We start from the raw sequence: 16751 nt of genomic DNA on the forward strand, positions 1-16751 counted from the left end.
TGTACAGACAAATTGGTGGCCTTCGGCTGTTTTCTGCTCTATAGTCGGGTTGTTGTCGCGTTGACACATTCCCCATTTCATTTCCCAGTTTTTTTCAAGGACAAATACAAATAGTCTTCCAATCCCTTGCTCATTAATATCTTGTAATTTGCTTTCATAGACCATTATTGAAACCACTTCTATTGGAAACTTCAGATATATTTCCGTTCCAGTTAGGAATAAATAGACCTAAATCAATACATTTACATAAACGTTCTAAGGTCTAATAACAATATGTATATGCAAACACATCAATTGATTAACAAATTCTGGTTTGAATAGTGTATGTCAAAAAGCAAGAACAACACATGTATTTCTCAGTTTTGAAGCCGTGTTCTCGAAACAAAAAAAAAAACACTAAGAAAATAGATCAGGATATCAATTTTTACTAATGAAGTGCTCAAACTTATGCTGGTCCAAGAACATGTTATCTTACTATCGTGAATGAATGCCCATTCCTTTACATCCTCGTCCTGTAGCATTGTAGTCCTGTGTTGATGTATATGTCATTGCCATTATGCTTAGTTTCTTTTAAAGTGTTACTGTGCGTTTATCTCTGGGTTTTTTTTATTTTACATTGCCAAGAGGTATTAAGGAGGTTGGGGTTGAGATCTCAAAAAATATGTTTAATCCCGTCACATGTTTGCGCCTGTCAAAAGTCAGGATCCTCGGGCCTTTGTTTGTCCTGTAGGTTTTTCTAGTTTTAGTTCATATATATATTTTGGAGTTTAGTATTAATTCCATTTTCACTGAACTCACACACGATTTTATTTAGGAGCCAGCTTAGGACTTCCCCCGGGTACGGAGTTTTCTCGCTGCGTTAAAGATCCTTTGTTGTCCTTCCGCTGTTGTTTGGTCTTTGGTCGGGATGTTGTCTATTTGACACATTCTCATTTCCATTCTCAATTGTATACAAACAAACAAAATATGTTTACTCTTTATCGGAAACAAAATTTAGAAATCAATTAATTTCTTTAGAATACATAAAGCGCATCCGATTTTACTTGAAGTGCACTCATGAAGTATTGAAAAACATATAATATTTGTCTTGACGTCTACAAATAAGATAAAATGAATCTACATGTAAGTTATATTAAGTAAATCATATGTTCTCATCTTAACATAAAAGGAATAAAGCATAAAAAAACACATATTTTGTTATTTTTTTTTTTAATTTCATTTTTTTGTATGAACAAACAATATAACGTGCATTTTGGTGAATATAGGCTATCACATAGTTAAGTGTAGCACAATGTGTTTAATTATGATGCACAATTTCAAATTTCTGAATATAGTTTGCACCATCTACGCATCTCGAGTTATGCCAGTCTTAAGTTATCGAATATAAAAAAGTCTAATATAAAATATAAAAATCAGCGAAAGGCAAAATTTTCAAATTATATTAAAAAGCAAACCAATTGTAAGAACACATGTCTTAATGAACATTTAACGTTCATTGAAATTCTCTGAAGTATTTTTCCACTTTTTGATCAGGCAAGTTCAGTTCACTTGTATGAACTGAAGTAAAACCAAAGTTAGAAATTGTTATAAAATTGTACAACACCCTTCATTGATGTCACGATCAGCTTTTAAAGATTGGTTGTGATTTGTTTTATGTCGAGGTTGTTGTCTACTAGAAGACCTTGAAGGAACACGATCCGTCGACCTATCTTCGTAACTTGACCCACGTCCATATGACGGATACGGGCTATTGGTTTCCGTCGGCCGTGTAAAGGTAGAATTGATATATTCCTGTCTGTTGTCGACATTCGAAGAGTCATTGTTATAGCTTTCGAAATGATTGCTACGATTTAGAATTGTAGGACTAGAAACTCTATTTGTTTTAGTGTGAGTCGGACATGGAACTGTGGGTAGACTTGGTGAATGATGTGTAGTGGTGCGACCATAATTTGATTGATATTGACCCATATTGCTTTGGTCAACAGTATGACTTGATATCGGTTTTGTTTTTCTTTGATCACTTCGATCTGAGAAGACACTTGACATGCTAGATCTGTTACTTTGAGACGTGTTTTGGTTGTAGTGATTTGTAGTTAGGTTTCTGACAGGATAAGACGGACTTGTATTTCTTGGCGAATACGAAGCGTTACTTGTATTCAAATTATAACTTGTTGGAATAGATCGTTGAAAGCTTGAATTGGGTCGTTTTGGTTTCCACGATCTCCATAAATTTCCGCCAGGTGTTCCACCCCGGACACGAATAGACTCTCCACCATTTTCCGTTGTAAATTTGTTTTCATTTAGATAGTACGTTTCATTTACGTCAATAGTTTCGAGGAACCCTAGCTCCTCTGCCTTTCGGAAAACCCATAATCGTCGATTGTCTGATGTATACCATTTTCCGTATTTTTTCACAACAGAAATAGTAGGTATGCTATTCACATTACAATGGCCTTTCAATAATTGGTCTAGTGTTTCACCTATGTATGTATTTCCATGATTTGTATAACCACCAAATCTGTTCATAATGGAATCTTGTGAGTAAAATATTTCTGATGGTCTCAGCTCCATATTTGGGTTTTATTCTGCCTCAAATTGTACTTTTTATAGCCTTTCAAGAAGTTGTATCTTTAAAGATTCTATAAAATAAAATCGTACATTTAGGGTGATCATGAATTCAGTGTTTGCAAAGTAAAAATGGTATTACATTTGATGTTCGTAAGTTCTATCGAAGACAATTTATTTATATGTTTTCAGAACTATTTAATTTTTGTAAAAATATAATCCGGGTCGATAATTCACAAAACATGAATTATATTTTTCGACAAGAATATGTATTGGAACTTTAAATAACACCAATATGACTACCACAGTAGTTCAGAAAGTACTCCACGTGTGCAAATTGTAGTTTTTAAACATGTAAAGATTTGTGTTAAAATACTACACAATCGCATGGATAGGTTTAGTTGTAAATTTATTTTAAAGATTTCTGACCCAATAAACATGTTCAATATGTGTGGATATAATTTAATAGTTGAACTTAGACATGCTTATCTATGTTAACCCAAATCTTTTTATTTGCATTCATGAACAAACACAAATCATTGTGAAAGCGAAAGTAAAATTGACAATTAAAGGACAAAGTGTTCTCCCGAAAATCATACAGTATTCACTACATTTTAAAAATAACGTTATTGTTTCCAAAAGTAAGAAACATATATATATATTTAGACGAGTTGAATAAGTATATATATATATATATATATATCGTGTGGTCTAGCGGGACGGCTGCAGTGCAGGCGATTTGGTGTCACGATATCACAGTAGCATGGGTTCGAATCCCGGCGAGGGAAGAATCAAAAATTTGCAAAAGCAAATTTACAGATCTAACATTGTTGGGTTGATGTTTAGACGAGTTATATATATATAATACAAAAAAAGTTTCTTTTCAAGCGGTGAACAGAATTATATATTAAAAATTAAATACACAAAAAGAGACAATGCTGCTTTTAAAACTCTTTTTGTGTATTTAATTTTTAATATATATATATGTTGTCACTGACTCAGACGTACTTATGAATATAATTATTTTCTGTGACTGTATCTTACATTAATTTGTAGGATCCTTTACTATAGATAATTTAGCTGATCTGTAACAATAACATCTTCATGCCTTATATATCATGTACTGTAGTACGCCGCTAGATTAAAACTGACGTGGAAAGGTAACACATGCCCACCGAAAGCTCTTTTTTTAAGAGCCTAGGTGGTCGTGTGGTCTAGCGGGACGGCTGCAGTGCAGGCGATTTGGTGTCACGATATCACAGTAGCATGGGTTCGAATCCCGGCGAGGGAAGAACCATAAATTTGCGAAAGCAAATTTACAGATCTGACATTGTTGGGTTGATGTTTAGACGAGTTGTATATACATTATGTACACAGCCATGTATCACCATCATTGATGGCGATCCGATGGATACATCTGTTGTAGGGTTGTCACTGACTCAGACGTACTTATGAATATAATTATTTTCTGTGACTGTATCTTACATTAATTTGTAGGATCCTTTACTATAGATAATTTAGCTGATCTGTAACAATAACATCTTCATGCCTTATATATCATGTACTGTAGTACGCCGCTAGATTAAAACTGACGTGGAAAGGTAACACATGCCCACCGAAAGCTCTTTTTTTGGTTCGAATCCCGGCGAGGGAAGAACCACAAATTTGCGAAAGCAAATTTACAGATCTAACATTGTTGGGTTGATGTTTAGACGAGTTGTATATACATTATGTACACAGCCATGTATCACCATCATTGATGGCGATCCGATGGATACATCTGTTGTAGGGTTGTCACTGACTCAGACGTACTTATGAATATAATTATTTTCTGTGACTGTATCTTACATTAATTTGTAGGATCCTTTACTATAGATAATTTAGCTGATCTGTAACAATAACATCTTCATGCCTTATATATCATGTACTGTAGTACGCCGCTAGATTAAAACTGACATGGAAAGGTAACACATGCCCACCGAAAGCTCTTTTTTTGAGAGCCTAGGTGGTCGTGTGGTCTAGCGGGACGGCTGCAGTGCAGGCGATTTGGTGTCACGATATCCCAGTAGCATGGGTTCGAAATTTACAGATCTAACATTGTTGGGTTGATGTTTAGACGAGTTATATATATATATATATATATACTTATTCAACTCGTCTAAACATCAACCCAACAATGTTAGATCTGTAAATATGCTTTCGCAATTTTTTTGTTCTTCCTTCGCCGGGATTCGAACCTATGTTACTGAGATATCGTGACACCAAATCGCCTGCACTGTAGCCGTCCCGATAGACCAAACGACCACCTGGGCTTCATAAAAATGAGGCTTTCGGTGGCCGGGTGTTATTTTCCACGTCAGTTTTAATCTAGCGTCGTACTACATTAGTACATGATATATTAGGCATGGAGAGGTTGATTTAATAAATCAGCTAAATTATTTCTAGTAAAAGATCCTACTAATTGATGTAAGATACAGTCACAGAAAACAATTATATTTATAAATACGTCTGAGCCAGTGACAACTCTATAACAATTTTTTCCATCATATATATGTTATACATATATATATTGATAGTTTTTCATATTGTGAATTTAACATCTTGAAGAAAAAAACAAAAGGATAGACACTTTTTCTCTCTTTTTTTTTTATTTTAAAGCACAAAGCTACGTTTATTGCTGAGCGCATTCCTACTGTTTGGGTGATACTAGTAGCTATTTAACAGGACATTTATGAATGAGAAGATTATTGGAAATAAAGATATATGTAGAAGGGAATGAAGGTTAGAGTCAGATTTACATCACATTTATACTGTACCATGCTTCGAAACATATGCATGAAGAAGGTAAAGTTAGTAGAACTCGCCGGGTGCTTTAGTGTAACATCAATTACAACTATGATGGTTAACATCATCAATGACCACCATGGTTAACATCACAATGGTAAATATCACCCATTATTATCATTGTTAGCATTACTGCTGACCACTATTAATAATATCAGCAATGAATGGAATGGTAATCATCATCAAATAACCATAAAGGTTAACCTCATCAAATGACCACCAAGGTTAACATCACCAATGATCATCTGGTTAACATCATCCATGACCACTTCAGTGAACATCACCGTGCCAATTGCAAACATGGGGAACATCATCAATGATTGTCATGATAAACATTACCAACGATCACATGGATAACCTCACTAATGGTTACCATAACTAACATCACGAATGATTACCAATGTGAAAATCGCCAATGATAACCAAGTTGAACGTCACTAAAGACCCGCATGATAATTATCATCCCAAATTACCAACGTCATAAAACATAAAAAAAAAATCACTTTCTTAAATTACCCATTGTGAAGCAGACGCTGTTATCGTCAAAAGGAGTAAAGTGTGTACCTGTACTGTCATTTATTAAATGTTTAATGTAGCTTTTTAACGATAATTATATTAGCATACTTACTCAGTGTATCTTCTGTTTAAGCCTGAGTACTCCAGCAGGTACCCTAATTTTTTAATATCAAATCAATGCAAAAGTAGCACAAAGATCGGTTTTCTGACAACCCGTCATCAAAATAAATAATAAGGAAGGAAATGCATTTCCAGAAAATCAATTTATTTATAGCCGTGGAAGCTACCTTCACACCTGTAATTGACAATCATTTTTAAAATAATATCACATGACGTATACTGTTTTATGAATGAACTGTAACAACTTATTAAGTATGTGCATTATTTTCATTGAGAATTGATGATGTAAATACTATGTTATCATGGTAATGCACATGCTTGAGTTATCTGAGCTATTTATATCTGGGTGATCATGGTGATAATAGCTATTTTTACGTATATCAAAGAATGTAAATACAAATTGTATGAATGTAAATAATTAGATATGAAAGTGAAAGTAAAGATATGTCGTTGATAGGGAATTTATTGTGATACCATTCTGATGATATTAAAATAAGGAAATAATTTGAATGACTTTTGAAAAACTTGGTCAAATTGGATATTTTTAAGGAAACACTTAAGTACACTATGCATGAAATACGAGACTCCAGGATAAAGATCAAATTAAAGAATCATATTTATTAAAGCAATACTTCTGTAATAATGCAGAGTGTTTATTATACTATAACTTCATTACAGGCACGTAATTTCTATTTAGTGATGCAGTAAATAAGTTTGTAAATAGTTATTAAAAGTACCAGACTTATACGTTCATACACCGGACGCGCGTTTCGTCTACATAAGACTCATAAGGGACGCTCAAATCAAAATTGTTATAAAGCCTAAGAAGTAAAAAGTTGAAGAGCATTGAGGACTTAAAATTTCATTTTGTTGTACCAAATACGGCGAAAGTAATCTATGCCTGGAATAAGAAAATCCTTAGTATTACGAAAGGTTCATACTTTCGAAACAGTAAATTTATAATAAAAAAGGACCATGTATTGATACTTATGTCAACACCGATGTGCTGACTACTGGGCTGGTGATACCCCCGTGGGAAGAAACGTCCACCAGTAGTGGAATCGCCCAGTGGTGTAAATAGTTACTCATAAGTGACGCTCAGATCAAAATAGTTATAAAGCCAAACATGTAAAAGTTGAAGAGCATTGAGGACGTAAAATACCAAATAGTTGTTACACATACGGCTAAGGTAATCTTTGCCTGGGATAAGAAAATCCTTAGTTTGTCGAAAAAGTACCAGGTTATAATTTAATACGGCATACGAGCGTGTAAAACTGCTAGACATTGATTTTCCCTTTTTGGACGGCAATTTTCCTGAAGTCCTTTCATGCAATGTTTATATTTCAGAACACGCCTGTGATGAGGGTTATATGTAACGGGATTGGTGTATATCTGGTAATTTATAAAAATCATGCATTTCGATACCACCAATTGATTAAAACTTTACTAATTTCTATCAAAGATTCAATCGTGTGGTTTGGAAGTTTAAGTGCACAGTACAGCCCAACGATTAAACAACTTTCTTTGTCAAATGTCATTCTATTTTGATTATTTAAATGGTTCTCAAAGTAAATTTGTGTAAGCATAATCAAAAATCTTGCCCCAAAAATGAAATATTTAGAAAACAATGATTTTTCAGATCTTAAAAGACTGCGTACCATGAAAATTATCGACAAGACCTAATGCTACGAAAATTTCAAATCATTTCTTTAATTATAAGACAATCAATTCTTTTAATAATGAATAGCAAACATTGGATATTTATGACTCATTCTGGTTCTCTTGAGTTGGTCAATAGGGCCATAATCCTTCAATGTCCTTTGGAGCTGTTTGTATTTATATATTTTATACCAAATCGACTAGGTATCTTTTAAATATGAATAACAATAACAGTCTATTTGTTTGTCCATGAAACCTTTTGGTGTCTTATACACTGTTTAAAATTGAGAATAGAAATTCAAGATCTTAAAAAACACTGGGTACGCAGTCTTTCATAATCTGAAAAATCATTGTGTGTTTTTTTTTTCTTCAAACAAAAGGAAGAAAGATATGAGAGGGACATTTAAACTCATTCGTTGAAATAAACTGACCATGCCATAGTTTATGAGAAAAAGACCAACAAACAAACAATAGCACACACAATACAACATAGAAAACAATACAAAAAGAAAACTCATTTAAAGGCTGAGCAACACGAACACCATAAATTACGTGGGTGCTCCGGAAATTTAAGGATCAACAACATACTCATAAAATAGGGCTGCCACTTAATTCCTCAATCGAAATGTGGTTCTAATTAGTCAAGGTGTAACACCACCATTAAGTTTCCATAAGTCTTTGTTAAATTTGCATTTTTCAAAAACATGTGCACCATTCGTCTTACTTTCGACATGTTCGAATAAAGAAATACTTGACCTCACAACTTTTTGGAACTTTTGGTCCACGTCGATCTTCAACTTGGTAGTTGCTAAGTCTTTCAAACTTTTAACATCTGAGCATAGTTTTGTGTGGACGTAGCGCGCGTCTGGTGTAAAAATATTTTTTAACTTGTTATCTTTGGATGGCTATTATACGTTTGTTAATCTGTCCTATATTTTCTCCCATTTATCTGTTTATTTATTGTAACCCTGTCGTGTAATGTTGTCATTTTAATGTTATAATTAACACTGCCATTAGCGCGGGAAGTTTTGCATGCAACAAAACCATGTTCAACCCATCATTTTTTCAGGAAATGCCCTGTACCAAGTCAGGAAAATGGCCATTGTTATATTAGAGTTCGTTTCTGTGTATGTTACGTTTACTTTGATATACCCAAGATATATGTGTATTACCGAGAAAGTTTTTATTGAAATGAAATGTAGGATCATTCACCTACAATTGGCAAATTGAGGGGAATATTTTTTTCAATCCTTTTTCGTACGCAATCGGATGTATCAATGAGACCCATCCGCCCGATAAAAGCATAACAAACAATAGAAATAGTTTTGTTGCTTTGGATAGAGGGACAAATGAACTTTTTGTGCATTAAATCATTATGGAAGTTATATCATTGGTTCCTAAAAAAATAGTTGATATTTTTTAACACAGTGTATTGGACGTCTAGTTGAGTAAAACTTTGGACTTCTTAGAATTTACAGTAGGTACAGAAGTTTTCGTACTTGTATCTCGTTCTTCAGATACGTTTGTTTCCACTAGGGATATTTGGTGTTAATTTTATAAAGTTTCACCAATTTATGCTGAAAATAGAAAAGGTCCGCAATGTTAATAATAAAACAGACAGACAAATTTTTTTTTTTTTGATTGACTATTTCTGATATCGAATATATAAAAGAGAAGATGTGGTATGATTGCCAATGAAACAACTATCCACAAAAGACCAAAATGACACAAACATTAACAACTATAGGTCACCGTTTGGCCTTCAACAATGAACAAAGCCCATACCGCATAGTCAGCTATAAAAGGCCCACACAATATCATACACCTATATCCCCCCTCCAAAAAAAAAAAAATTTGACCCCCAAAAAATTACCCTCATTTCAAGTAAAAGAGCCCTAAATTTTCATAAAAAAAAAAAGGCAAAAAAACACCCAAAAAACACCAAATTTTCTTACTCCAAAAAACTTTTTTTTTTTACTTTGGAAAAAAACGTTATTAAAAACACCCAAAAAACAACAACAAAAATCCAAAAAAAAAAAATTAAAAAAACCGGGAGAACAGGCAGAGAAAGAATTCTGTGGGATTTAAGAGGAAAAAAAATCAATTTTTACTTTAAAAAATGAAACAACCTACAGCTCCTGATTTATATCCAGAATTACCTATAGAAGATGGACAAAATTATAGACTACAAAAAATAACAGAAATAGAAAAAACATTAATAAATGAGAGAGATAAACGTAAATCACTATACAAAAAATATAAACGCGGAGTTAATGTTACTGATGGTGTTGATACAAGTTTAATTTCGACATCTGTTGTTTTAGCTGGTATAGGAATAGCTTTTCCTATCTTACTTCCCATACAAATTGCAGCTGTTGTATGTGGAAGTTTAGGAGGTCTAGTTAAATTAATTAGAAGAAAGTTGACAACAAAATCAAAAAAACATTATGAAATTAAAACAATGGCAGAATGCAAGTTAAACAGCATAAAAGATTTAATATCAAAATCTTTAACTGACGGACAGATAAGTGCAGATGAATTTAAACTTATTTTAGATGAATTAGAAAAATTTAATGAGATGAAAAAAAAAAAAAAAAAAGTAATTTTAAAAAGTTTATCAGATGATGAAAGAAAAAAACTAATTGAGGAAACAGAAAATAGAGTAAAAAACGAATTAAAAAAAAAATGGAAAATCTTTGATTTTCTTTAATAAAATAATTTTAGTTGATAACGGAAATCCACCAAACTATGAATCAATTTTTAATTAAATAAATGGATGAAGAAACAAAAGAAAAATTAGTAAAAAATGTAAAAATAATGTTAAATAAAAAATTTAATTATTTTTATCTTAAGTTGTTTTTAACAGGTTCTTTTTATTGTTTATTATCTAATATTTTAGATGAATAAAATGGCTGAAGGAGGTTATGAGTTTGATAATCCTGAGTTTAAAAATAATGATTATGATGATGATTATGAAGAAGAAGAAACGTCTTTTCAAGATGATGAAGAGTTTCAAAATAATATAAATAAGGAATTTGAAAAATCAAGAGATTTATCAGAAAATGATGTTAAAATTCGTAAAAAAGAAACTACAAAAAAAATGATTAAACAATTTTATAAAAAAAATGGTGAAACTATACGTAATGAAGAGGTTTTTTTTTGTTGGGGAAGATCATAAGGGAAGACAAATCTTATATGTAAAAGATGAAAAAGGTAATGATATTGCATTAACATATTACCAAAAAGGAGTATTAAAGTTTTATAAATTTAGCACTCTTCAAAGAGAATACGGTGTTAATTTTGTCAGGGATGTTTTAGGTGTAGATGATTATAAAATATCTGATAATTTAAGAGAAGGTAGAGCAGGGTTTCAGAGAATGTTAAATGAACTCGATAATATAGAAATTCCATTACAAGAAATATCTACACAAGAAGAAGGACAAGAATTATTAGAAACAGCAAGTAATGCAGAAACATATGTGAAAGAAATAGAAACTTCATTTATTGAACAAGGAACATCTTTAATAAATGAAGAAACACAAACAAAAATGACAAAAAGAGAGATGGATGGTATAATAAAAGCATTTACAACATCGGAAGATGAGATTGCAAATAATTTAGCAAAACTGAATGAAACAAATAAAGACTTAGCAAAAGAAAATGCCAAATTAGAACAAGCTAAAGAAGACAATGATGAATTTCAAATAGATAGAATAAGTAATCGAATAAGAGAATTGGAATCTGTGAGAAGTGCAAGACTAGAAGTAATTAATATTAATAAAGAAAAACTACGTAGTCAAGTAAACAGATTTAAACAAACAATACATAAAATGTTAAACGAAGACAAAACATTAGGTGAAAGAATAAGAACATTATTCAGAGAACAAGGAATAACAATAGTTAGTGTTTTAACTGCTTTTGGAATGATTATTGGTGTTATTGTTGAAGCATTTACTGGTGGAACTACTTCTCCTTCTCCTTCTCCTTCTCCTCCATCAAAAGGTGGTGGTGTACAAGACTGGATAAAAAAAACAATTAAAAAATCTTGGAAAATTATTATCTTTTCTTGCAGGAAAATTAGCAGCTGCATTACCAGGTATTATAGGTTCTACTGTTTCTTGGTTATTGTCTGCAACAAAAGACGTAGTAAATTGGTTTGCAAACAACTTATGGGCATTGCTTATTTTAGTTGTTAGTTTATTGTTTACTGCTGCTAGAGATTATTTGAAAAAATAAAGTGCTGTAAATCCTATTACAATACTTACAAATATTATTGCTTGTTTATTATCTTCATGATCTTCATGTTCAATTTTTTTTATTGGATCTATTTTTGGTTCTTTAGGCTTTTCAGGTTTTATAGGTTCTTGTGGTTTTACAGGTTCTTTTGGTTTAAAATCAACATAATCAAAATTTTTATTATTTAAATCATCATTTAACCCAAGTGTTTGATTTTCTGTTGCATTTATAATTTTATTATTATAACCAACAATACTTCCAATTTGTAAAACCATATCACTGGGAGACATATATAAACCAAGTCCATAAGCATAATCAACTTTACTTCTTGCATATTTTAAAACATTTTCATAATTCGATATCTGGGTGGGTAAATCGATAGGACTATTTATTACATCTTGTACAGTTGCTAAGAATTGTTTTTGTGCATCAAATCCTGTTCCTACTTTTAAAATTTTTGTTTTTGTTTGAGATTGTGCACCTAACAAAGCCCATACATAAATTTTAATACTTTCATTAATACGTTCAATACCTGCTTGTGTAAACCCATTAGAGTTATCTAAAATAAATGTTGTCCAAGCCATACTTATATCTTTTTCATGCTTAATAGTATCATGAGTACTAAAGAAAGGTCCTTTAATTTTATTTCTTTGTCTATATTCTCCACTTGGTTTATAATATTGCTCAAAACTTCCTAATCCTTGACATGATGATTCTAGTTTTTGTCTCCAATTTGTATTTGGAGAAATATTAAATTCATCACATAATTTCTGATATGCAGCTTTGTCATATGGGTTCTTGTAATAACAGAAAGAAGAATCTGTTGGTAAAGGTGATTTAAGTTCTTTTAAAATTCTGGCAATACAATAATATAAATGAAACATATAAAAAGACTTTGTAAGATTTGAAGTATTTTGTATATGATCATTATAAGAAACACCACATCCTGTACTTGCACACCAAACTGCAAAATTTAACTGACATTGCCACCAATCAAATGAAGAATGAATCCAGGCATTCCATGGTTCGTTAGTGTGTATTGATGGGTTTTGATAGTTTTGAAATAAATCAGGAAAAGCTGTTTTAAAGTTCTCTTTTTGATTTACAAATATCGTTTGATTTACAAGATTTGTTTTTAATTGATGATCTTTTTCAGAATATTTAATACCTGGATTATATGAAACATTAGGATTATATTTAAATTCTTTTGTTATCATTTTTTTATATTAAAAATGTTTCATACTATTTCAAATATTGATAATACAATAAACTTAGAACAATACATAAATAACAGAAATGGAAATAAACGTATTGGTTTGAAATTTATAAGATACAGCATAGGTTGGTATAATGTTTATCATGGGTTTATAACAAAAACCGGAGAGGAACAGCAAAGGATTATGAATGGTTATTATAGTTTTCAACAAATAGTGGATGAATTTCTAAAAGAAAATATTGTATTATCCGTAAATGAAGCAAATGGTATCGCTTCATTAAACACTACTACTGAGTTAAGGATAAGTAAGGGTTTGGGAAATATGTTAGGGTTTAATAATAAACGTAAATTCGAACCTACTGAATTACATTATGGAAACAAATTTGTGGATTTTGCTATCCATAAATCATTATATATCCATTTGGAACAAGTTAGCACTTCTCATAATTATCTTGATGGTAAGCCAAGTAAATTATTAGCTGTTATTCCAGTTGAAAATAAAGAGTTTGGTGAAGTTATAACAGCGAGATTTGAGCATCCGGAATATAAGTGTTTAGTAAATGATGTTATAACAGAATTGAAATTAGAAATAAGAGATGAAAATAATAACAAGATAATTAATCATTTACCAATTAATTGTGTTTTAGAAGTTATATAATTTATTTAATAAAATGAGCATACTTGGTGTCCAAAAAAAAAACGTAGAAAAAGAAATATTAAATATGAAGAGTGAGCTTCAAACAATGGATACTAAGGATAAAAATTTACATCGGAGTGTCGCTGCCCTAAGCATCAGAGTTTTAAATGTTGAAAATATAGTTAGTAATATTAAAAATAAACCAGACAGAAAAATAATAAGTATAAATGCTGGAATTGATGGTCCATTACATTCAAATAAAAAGTTTAATTTTGGTGATGGTGGTGGTAATTATGTAATGAACTTTCCAGGACAAATATTGGGTATTAGTTTATTAAGTTTAAGAACAAACACAAGTCATATAGAAGTTTGGATAACTGTTAATAATAAGCTAATTAGTTACGCACTATTATTAAATAGTGGTGTCACACACACATATCATAACTATAGAACACCTCCACCTATACAAGTTAAGGCTGGAGATTTAATAGGTTTTGAAAGTATGAGTGATAATTCTACATGTATCAATACTCAAGTAACAGCGGTAATTGAATTATTTTTATAACAAATTTAATCCTTAAAAATGTCGGCATACGGAAACAAATTAAATCCTTACAGAAAAATAAGAGAACCCCGTGGTGTGAAAGGTATTCGTCAAAGTGTATCAATAACAAATAATCCTTCAACTATTGATCAAAATCAACAGCTATTAGTGAGATTCCCCAATCTAAGCAATAATGATGTTATTGTTCCTGGAACAACCAGATTGGCATTTGAAATAGAACTCACATCTACAGACGACAATGCAACTATATATCAAAACATAGGAAGAACAATAGTTAAAAAAACAACAATTCGTATAAGTGGAAATGAAATTATGTCAATTGATGATAGTGATATTTATCATTGTTATGTTGATTTATGGAAATCTACATCTGAACGTTTAAATATGGCATACCAAGGAATTGGTGAAACAAACATGTTAAAACACAGAGTTGGTGCGGATGATAAAGCATCAGACATAGGTGATGAAGCAATTGCAACTGCATATGGTGCAAGATTTTGTATCCCACTTGATTTTGAACTATTAGAAACTCATATGCCTTTTTATCAAGCAGGTCTTGGTGATAGACTTGAATATGAACTTACATTTAATAATTATAGCAATGTTATTAAATCAACAGATACATCTGCAAGTTATACAATCAAAAACATTTGTTTAGAATTTGATATGGTTACTGATGCAGAATTAGCAAGACAGATAAGACAACAAGTTAATGGTAAGATGGTTATTTTGTACGATAGAATACTAAGACATAGAAAAATAACCAAAAACAAATCTGATACATTGTGGAATATAAATTTAAATGTTCCAGCTAGAAGTATGAAAGGAATTCTAATGTTGTTCGAAGATCCTGAAAGAACAAGTACCGAAACTTATTATAATCCTAACATAACAAAAGTAGAAATGACAATAGAAGGTGTTCCAAATCAACTATACAGTCAAGGAATGAAAGCATATCAACAATGGGATGAAATAAATAAATTCTTTGCTTTAAATTCAAAAAGAAATAAAACAACAGAAGAAGTTTTAAAGGATTTAAATTTATCCTATACAACATTAGAAAAATATCTTACAACTAATTATGCATTATGGTTAGATTTACGTTCAACAGATGACAACTCATTACACGGTTCAGGTAGAAGAATTGAAAATGCTTCTGAAGGTATTACTATCCAAATAACTAAAACAGCAGGAGCAAATAAATTAATAAATGTTTATCTGTTTGTTATACAAGATGCACAAATTATTTTGAAGATGGAAGATTTAAAGAAGTTAATTACTAGCGGTTCCCCTTAAAAAATGGAAACAAACGAGCGGAGCGAGATACACTCCGATTCCCTTTATGAATTACCAAAATATCCCCATTGTGCTATTATATGTGGACAAACAGGATGTGGAAAAACAGAGTTTGTTCTTGATTTATTAGAAGGAGAATATAGTGGAGTTTTCAAATATTTAGTCATACTTTGTCCAACCATCCAATGGAACAAAGCATACAAAAATCGTGAATGGATTTGTGATGTTAGAAAACCAAAAACAAAAAATCTAATAATTGTTAATCCTATTGTTGAAGTGAGAGAAGCGAACGGTTCCCTTTATGAAGAAGAGAAGCTACAAGAACTACTGAGAGTGTTCTTTAAAAAATATGCTGGTCATCCAACATTATATATCATTGATGACTGCAGTGCAACAAAAGAACTAACAAAGAAAAAAGATATGCTGTCCGAGCTTGCATTTTCAGGAAGACATGCGGAACAATCAGTGTGGGTCATTTCACAGAGATACAACTCTGTTTTAAAAGATTTAAGAGAACAAACAAAATGGTTATGCATGTTCTACACAAAAGATAGAGATAGTTTTGATAATTGTCTAAGAGAAAATGATGTTATTCCTACTTTGGAAGAAAGACAAAGAATAAAGGAAGAACTTAAAAAAAAGAAACATCGTAAATTAATATTAAAGACAGATCAACCTACTGATTATTGGTTACTTAATTGATTTTTTTAGCAATTCTCAAGTAATGCTTAAGTAATGCTTAAGTAATGCTTAAGTAATGCTTAAGTAATTTAACCAAAATAAGCAATAAAAAAAAGCAATGCTGTTGGAAATACTAACAATTGCAACAAACACTGCAGTCTTATCATTGGTTGTATTTAATTTTTTTAAAGTTAAAAATAAATTATATCCGTTTTTTGAAACGTATAAAATGAATGCTGAAGAATTATTAAGCGAGCAAATTGTGGAAAACATAAATATTGATGATGAAGCGAGCGAAGTGAACGGTTCCCTTCAAGAAAAAAAACGCGAAAGATTATCAGCTGTTGTTGCTGGTGGGAGTAGTAAACAATATCTGGGTAAAGAATTACAACTGTCAGATATTGATAAAATGACAA

General features: G+C 31.3%; 1 protein-coding gene across 1 annotated transcript; it reads right to left on the bottom strand.

The window, feature by feature from the left end:
• Positions 1-1156: 1156 nt before the first annotated feature.
• On the bottom strand, positions 1157-6145 carry LOC134699228 (myb-like protein AA). The gene is made up of 2 exons (XM_063560838.1): positions 6038-6145; positions 1157-2639 (listed from the first exon to the last, which is right to left on the bottom strand). The coding sequence occupies exon 2, from the start codon at positions 2569-2571 to the stop codon at positions 1585-1587; it is 987 nt and encodes a 328-aa protein (XP_063416908.1). The 5' UTR covers positions 2572-2639; positions 6038-6145; the 3' UTR covers positions 1157-1584.
• Between the last annotated feature and the right edge of the window lie 10606 nt (positions 6146-16751).

The sequence above is a fragment of the Mytilus trossulus genome, unplaced genomic scaffold (assembly GCF_036588685.1).
Source record: "Mytilus trossulus isolate FHL-02 unplaced genomic scaffold, PNRI_Mtr1.1.1.hap1 h1tg000050l__unscaffolded, whole genome shotgun sequence".
Lineage (NCBI taxonomy): Eukaryota > Metazoa > Mollusca > Bivalvia > Mytilida > Mytilidae > Mytilus > Mytilus trossulus.

What these genes read in the sequence shown, in the direction of transcription:
- LOC134699228 (XM_063560838.1), bottom strand. Translation starts at nt 2,571, where the DNA reads ATGGAGCTGAGACCATCAGAAATATTTTACTCACAAGATTCCATTATG.